Here is a 7,888-nt window from a genome sequence, read left to right on the forward strand (position 1 = left end):
TATGAATATATATAACCATGTAAAGCGGACAGACGTCAACCTGTTGATCCAACCGGCCCTCTCACCTGACAGTTGAATGAGTTCATCATAATTCTAATCATAATCCTCCTCACACACCAGCACCTCCACAAGGTATTAGCCTATACTTATATGCCAACACTGGCGTAGCTGTCTGGGCACCTTGGCTGGTAATCTAGTTTGGCAGTGTGCCGCGGGTTTGACTCCCGATACCGATGGACTTTACTGCATGTCACCCCCCATCTCTCTCCCCACTTTCCGTCAGTCTACTTTCATCTATCCCTCTATCAGTAAAAAAGAAGGGGGAAAAAAGGTGGCCAAAAGCCAAAGAAGCCAAAGAAGAAACAAAAAATCAACTGACCTAACCAGTTCTGATTCCAGCTTGATTATGATCCAAACATGAACCCTGGGTTACTGGCCACCAAAAGCCTCTCTGAAGAGGGTTAGTCTTACAATTTAGCAGACACTCTTAATCCATATTTACAGTAAGCAAGAACAACACAATACATCAAATAGGCTACTTACAAATAGTCATCAAGGATCATAATGAATTGCATTTTTATAGCGCTTTTCCAAGTGCTCAAATCGCTATACAACGGTTCATTCATTCATACATTGGGATATTGGGTTAGGTCCTCATAAGCAAACTAAGGATCCGACTAACAGTAGAATATGTGTACAATAAAACTATAAGAGTGTACACTATAGAGTGCTATATGTACATAAAATGCTAAATTGCACTTTCTACTTTGGGGCAAAACACACATTTGATTTAAGAGCTGCTTTAAAAGTAGGGCCTACAGATCCATGTGACAATATGAGGGCCGTAACCAGAGATTACGGATATTTGGAGTTAGAACTTTTGTTCTGTTTTACTGCAAAGAAATGAGAGAATGAGACTAGAGGATTTAGTCTGGAAGAAAAGGTCACCATCCTACAGAGCCTTGTTACAGTACGTATGCAAACTCAAACACAAAAATAACATCTGTGAACCACTTCCAGGCATATCAATAGATGCTTGCAAATATGCACACAAACACTGCATACAATAAACATACATGTTAATCTCAGTCTGAAGCCTGTATTAGGTGTAATGGGATTCTGCATATGTGGTTGAACTTTCACCCAGATAGAGCAGAGCAACGATAGAGGGAGGAGGAAGGCGAAGCGGAAATTGAGTGAGTCATATGGATGGATGGATGAGGGAGAAGGGGAGGCTGATTTTGGGGGGTTAAAAAGAGACATGTGGATAAACTGGATCTAATGTAGAGGAAGGGGAGAGGAGGCAAGAGTGTCAGAGAGGGAGAGAGACTAGAGCGGATTTACTAGATTGGAGCCTGCAGATGGCAGAGTTTCCAACAACCCAGGCATAATGTGTGAATGTCATGTGGGGCAATCGGGCATGCAGTGACTGTGGAACTCACACAGGACAAAATATCTCTGTCCTAGGTCTGCTGTAGCTATATGGGCCATCTAGGTACACTTGGACGATGCAGCTGAACTATCATCTATCTATGGAAATGTTTTTGTGACAAACGTGAGCAGATATTACACAAAATAGTCATTTTCATTTGGTTAAGAAAATATCTTAAAATAAATAACTTTGATGCAAATGCACAGAATTTAGAGCATTATCTTATCTTGTATAATTCAAGGGACAGATGCACAGCCAAAGAACAGCCTAAAGGTCCCTGCACACTGGATGCGTTCTGATTTTTTGGATTTTTTCCGTCGGTTTTCTGAAAAACGCGTCCAGTGTGCAACCACCTTTACTATCCACTCCACTATACTATTATTACATCCTACACAGCATTATTTTAGTCTACGAATAAAATACCTGGTTCTCCTTAACACAGTGTCACAGTGTCCACCTGCAGCCTCTCCACAACCGTTTCTACCATAGCAACATGCATGCTTTGACAATAACCAGTAAGACCTGCCTGAGGGTGAGAAGCGATCTCACCCTATTTAAAGGGCGAGGTTGTGTGCACTGGCCATATATGGAGTGTGTCTTGACTGAGAGTACAGGGTGTGATGAGGTCACACCAACATATAGAATGTCAGAACAGGTCAGCTCCATATATGGAGAGCTAAGGGTGGCAGCGGGGGCAGTGTCTTGAATGTACAGGGTTTGATGAGGGCCCAGGTAGGGATGGCCTTAATTTTCGGTCATGTTGAGAACTCTAGTTTTCGCCAGCTGCCAGGCGCGGCTGCACAGATAACTTTGGGGGCTTGTCTAGAATTTAAATGGACAGGTATCAGTCAAAAGGGAGACATGTTTTCGAAGAGGAAGGATGGATGGGGAAGGATCAACATATGAAATATCAGAACCATGTATGGGGATTTTGAGTGACAAACGCAAGATTTCATAGTTAACATATGGGTTTAATATCAGGGATCTCCATATATGGGCTTAATTACGACAGCAGGTCGCATTTACTATGATATGATCCCTGATTTACTATCATCCCTGGTGATGTCATAGTGATGTCACGAGACCTTGGCACAATATATGGGGGCTTTCCCCATGTATGGGGATTTTACTATCATCCTTAATGATGTCATAGTGATGTCACGACTCACAATCATCACTGGTCTCATGACTCGATGGTGAGTGACAGATTGAGTGACGATTGAGAGTGACATGACGTGACAAAAAACGCAAGGTTTCATATATGGTCGCAAAAATAATAATGTTATGAATAATACTTTTCTTTATTAATAAGGCACGTACATTTTTTGCAAACCTCCAAGTAAAGTGCCACCCAGATTTGATATGCAGCAAAGCAGAGGCACATTTAATTCAAGGACACAAACCGCCCATGTTTGTAAACAACACCCCCTAAACAAACTACCACATGCAGCGCCATGTGTGCAAGTTCAACAACCCACCCGGAGCTGCAGGACATTTAATAATATGGTCCTAATGTGACCAAAACACAAGCGTCATTAAATGATATGATGTATACTAAAAGCGATGGTAGCTGTATTAGGCTACATTACACAGTCAGTTAAATAAATAATAGGCTACACGACCTGAAGCAAGATCAACTGCAGAGCTGAAGCGACACCGTGCTACAGGAATATAAATCCGGGGAAATAAGGACACGCTATAGCTAACATAGCCACGTTTTATTTGCATATTAGGTAAACATTGCTTCTCTTCAAATCTAAAACGTCATTTTCCTTAATAAACCCTCGAGTGCCGATCGTCCCCGTGCAGTCCTCGTCGTTTTGTCCTGTGCATGCGCCTACGTGACACAGTCTTGTTTACTCCCACGCACCGTGCAAGGGACTTAACTCGCTGGCCGCTCCATAACACACACCGTCTCATCCAAATGTCTAATGATAACACCAGAGAAACAATTTTGCATTGACATCTTACCTGCCCTGCTTTGTGAGTTTCCTCCTGGCCGGCAAGAACCTCTCATATTCCTGGCGTGGATCCGTTTTTAACAGCGCGGTGTCACAGTGTAGCGTGTGTGCGACTGTGAACAGAGAGCGTCTTTTCGCTCTACTATTCTGCACTGGCAGGAATGAATGAAGTAGTAGGAAGGAGCCTCAGCCTGGCTGGACTGGATTCCTTGCATGCACTCGGATAAGTCCAGCTGCCCATTGACCTATATCTCTACAAAATTACACACTATTAAAATGTACAAATTCAAAACTTTGCATATTCTTATTCGCTGAACCTGTAGATATAGCAGAGTATGAGATCTTGACATCAGGATAATAAGACCTTTTTGGTCTTTTTGGTCTAATAATGACCTTTTTGGTCTAATAATGACCTTTTTGGTCTTTTTGGTCTAATAATGACCTTTTTGGTCTTTTTGGTCTAATAATGACCTTTTTGCAGGCATTAATTCAGGTTTGTTTGTTGCAAACAGGTGCTCTATTAATTTTTTAATAGTAGGCCTATGATTTTAAACTATGTACAAGGTCATAGGCTACTATGATGCTAAACCATGTAAAAACTAGAAAATTTGCAATTTAAAAAAATTGCCGAGTGTGGTTGCCACATTGGCTTACATATGCCCGTCCCACTAATATTGCCAGCCAATTACAATTTCACACCTTACAAAGTCACACCTTAGATCATGTGTAAGTAATTCGGAGAGGATTTAACCCCCAAAATTCATGTTTTTGCGACAAATGGTTACATTTCTCGCATTTGCGGCGCCCCCTATAGATGAAAATGGAATGGAACTTGGTTGATTGAACCACCCCGGACATGTGATTCAAATTTGGGATGGATTGGACATTCCATTCGTGATTTATGGCATTCTTTGTGATATAGGCCCCTCCTACTAACTTCGGACGACGATTACGGCCGAACGATACGCACTATCAAAATTCCGCTGTTCGAGTTTTCATCGGAAAGGTCCAGAGATCACGTGTACAGATTTTTGTGAGATTTGGACAAAATATGTAGGAGGAAAAGCAAAAAGGGGCCTATATTGGGAGATGCGTCATGACCCAAGGAATCCAGGGGAAATTGTATTTTGATTTTACGACCTACGGTTCAAGAGTTATAAGCCAAAAGGTAAAGTGGGCTGTTATAGCGCCACCATGAGGCCGACCGATAACATTATAGGTTAATTAATTTTAGTGATAATTATGAATTTATCCTCCAAGTTTTGTAACTATAGTGCTTACAGTCTCAGAGGAAAAAATACTTGAATGTGATTTTTCGCATTTTCCCATTCAAGTCAATGGGTAAATTTAATTCACTAATAAATTCATATCAATTAAACTATACAACATTTCTCTTAGCAAAACACAAGCACATGATTTTTCCGGTCAATTTGAGATATGGCTCAAGTGCGTACAGTCAAAACTGTGGGACTAGTAGTGCGGCAAACTTTGTCTTACTCCAGTAAAATAATACGTAAGAAAGTGTTACAGTTACTAGAGTAATGACACAGGCTACTGTACCATAGCATAAACTGACTATAGCTATATAGTATGATGTTATAACAATAGACTGTAGGTTATAATTAGAGGTTCTCAAACTTTAAAGTTTTGGGGATCAAGGCACCTTTTGTAAACTTTCACTACCACTGCTGAATCTGTCTTGAGAGATTTAGTCACAGTCACAGAGCTGGTATGTACAGAGCTTTATGTGCGATTAGAGTCAGACATAAAAGACAAAGAAACAGCTCAGACAGGATCATTTTATTTCAAATTAGTGTAGGCCTACTGTATATTGGCTACTGTCATCACAGTAGCATTGTTTTTCCATCTGGGGACGGGTTTATTTGTAGCATCAATGTTATCCACATACTGCTTCGTTATATGACTGCTGCTGACACTTCAGTGACTCTGGAGGTTCTGTCCCTTTCTGAACACAGAGAGAATGACCTCTGAACCTGTAACTGATGGCGACCACAACACACAAACATGCAATCATGATATAACAGATATCAGTTGTATACTATACAGAACTATAAATGCAGTGACTCATATCTCTTACCGGTTTGAAACGAATGTTGTTTTAGATTCTCTCAGGGGGTCCAGGGGCAGGTATGGATGGAGGAGGGGGAATCCAGGGGGGCAAAGGGCTCAATGTGTTTTCTCCCAAGGATGAGGTGCTTCGTGCGAGGGAAGGAACAGCTGGCAGAGGCCCTTTCTGCAAAGCTACAGGGATGGGGATTGTACAAATGTAACCCTCTGGAAGAGTACAATTGTAACCCAATCTTAATGAGATTCAACTTTATTGTCACATCACAGGTTTACAGGTGTAATGTGTGAGTCATCACTGGTACTGGTCCATTTGGTTACTTACAATTGTATACTCCCAGAGTTAAATTAACTCTGACTGGATTTTACTGTGTGCTTTGCTTACCAATGTAGAGATAAAACAGGTTTTGCATTGCAATACTAACCTTGGGTATTTTGGATACATGTCTCCACTGCCACACGGAATGCCTCTGCCTCCACCTCATCTGCAAAATTCAAGCATGCCTGGCAGTCCTGAGAAAACACCAAACCACGTCCCAGAACCAGTGCATTGATGTTTAGAATATTTCTCTTTACAATCAATCAAAGTGATTGTGATATTTATTGAAAACTGCAAAAAGAGGGGCAAATACAGAAAAGCATTACTGAAAAAAGTCCATTACAATCCAACACAGCATCCAAAATAGGATATATAGGATATGCCAAAATAAAAATGATTCATACCATAATAATGGTTTAAAGACACCTGGCAAACTATGTTGCTTTTTGTCTGAATAAATAATAAACTTTATTTGAAAACAGTTCACAGAAAAAAAAAAGGAACATGAAAGGATACAAATGTGCAAGAAATAAAAGCAGAGGGTCCATGAAGCATAAGAACATAAAAAGAAAAAAACACTAAGATTTTAAATCATGGTAATGTCACTTACATCTGAAAGGAAAGTGTGGAAGAACGAGCAAACTGCAGTGTACTGGAAGGGCACATATAGCTCCTGCTCCCACAGTAACCGTGCCTGCTGAATATTATGGAAATAGGAGAGGTTAATAATAATAATAATTTGGTCCAGACTGCTTGAGGAATTTGTCACTATATTAGTATATTTGTATATGCAGTGAAATGTGTGGGCACTATGGCAGTGCACGGGAAGCAATTTGGCCATAAGTATCTTGCTCAGGGACACTTCGACAGACGCATGTAGTAATTCTAATCACTTTGACACGAGCTGTAACTGAAAGGTCCACAAACGTTTTTGGCCGTGCACCCCCTGTGTCCACAAACGTTTTTGCCCGTGCACCCCCTGTTACCTCCTGACCTAGCTGATGCACTCCCCAACGCTCAGTCTCGTTGTATTTGACAGAAAATTATAATATTTTTAATATGATTATGGGAAATAATCACAATGTTACTGCACTGAGAGACGTGCAGCTGCTGTATACTCCCACAGCTGCTCTATACAGTACATCTCCTTACAACAGTGTTTTACCAGATTTTGCCGTTTGTATTAAATAACAGTATAAGGGCGTTCGTGCACCACAAGGGGTGAACACACCACAGTTTGGGAAGCCCTGCTTTAGTCTAAGGCAGTGGTACCCAAACTGGTCATGTCTCTATATAGCTTAAGGAATTTTAATTTCCATGTCAGAGGTGCATCAGCTAGGTCGGGAGGTAACAGGGGGCCATAAAAGTTTGGGAACCGCTGGTGTAAGGCAAGCCTTCTAAGGTCTGTGTTTAACAATGAATGTAGATCCTCCTACCGTAAGACAGTAGAGACGTAGAAAGTGGGAGTGTGCCGAGTGGTCCTCAATGAGACACACCACTCCACAACTCAAAACACTCCAGCTGAGATCTCCAGACCACATCTCAGTGGATACAAGCAACTGTGCAACTGCTGAGGTCACCAACTGAAATACACTCGTATAAAATACAGGAAATAAACACCACATTGCTATTACACTACATATAATATAACTCTCAGAATAAGTAGACTAAATAAACAAAACAAAAAATACTTCTAAAGGAAGAGATTATCTTTTATTACATATTTGTGGCATTTGATTTTACAATGCCACTTTAGTAGGCTTGCCCCATATGTTGTATTGCGTATCTCTAATAATGCTTTAAATCTGTAGCTATGTTAAATCTCTAATAATGCTTTAAATCTGTAGCTATGGTAAATAACTAAACGTGAATTTCTGTCTGTTTGTCTCATCTGTTTGAGGTGCTTCCATGAAATGAGGCAATTTTGGAGTAAGTTGTAAGTTGTAAACAATTATTACAATTATACTACAAGTAATTATTGCAATTATACTATTGTACATGTAAACACATTGAATCAATGATCTAGCTAAATTAACTGAACTGACCTACCTTACACTGGCATCCCAGAAGAGTGAAGAGAATGCCTTTCTC

The 7,888-nt window shown here is 40.5% G+C and overlaps 2 protein-coding genes across 2 annotated transcripts in view; both read right to left on the reverse strand.

The window, feature by feature from the left end:
• Positions 1 to 3,593, reverse strand: part of pfkfb4b (6-phosphofructo-2-kinase/fructose-2,6-biphosphatase 4b) — a 28,008-nt gene extending 24,415 nt beyond the window's left edge. Inside the window, exon 1 of the mRNA XM_083770848.1 lies at positions 3,404 to 3,593. Within this exon, the coding sequence (XP_083626974.1) occupies positions 3,404 to 3,449 (46 nt within the window). The 5' untranslated portion in view covers positions 3,450 to 3,593. The remainder of the gene's footprint in view (positions 1 to 3,403) is intronic.
• Positions 3,594 to 5,286: 1,693 nt separating this feature from the next.
• Positions 5,287 to 7,390, reverse strand: LOC310863167 (actin nucleation-promoting factor WAS). Its single transcript, XM_083771329.1, has 5 exons — positions 7,234 to 7,390; positions 6,408 to 6,494; positions 5,904 to 5,991; positions 5,492 to 5,655; positions 5,287 to 5,393 (listed from the first exon to the last, which is right to left on the reverse strand). Exons 1-4 carry the CDS (start codon positions 7,336 to 7,338, stop codon positions 5,513 to 5,515), a joined length of 423 nt encoding a protein of 140 aa, XP_083627455.1. The 5' UTR covers positions 7,339 to 7,390; the 3' UTR covers positions 5,287 to 5,393; positions 5,492 to 5,512.
• Positions 7,391 to 7,888: the final 498 nt, after the last annotated feature.

The sequence above is a fragment of the Protomyctophum parallelum genome (assembly GCF_964188405.1).
Source record: "Protomyctophum parallelum genome assembly, chromosome: 8".
In the NCBI taxonomy this organism is placed as follows: domain Eukaryota; kingdom Metazoa; phylum Chordata; class Actinopteri; order Myctophiformes; family Myctophidae; genus Protomyctophum; species Protomyctophum parallelum.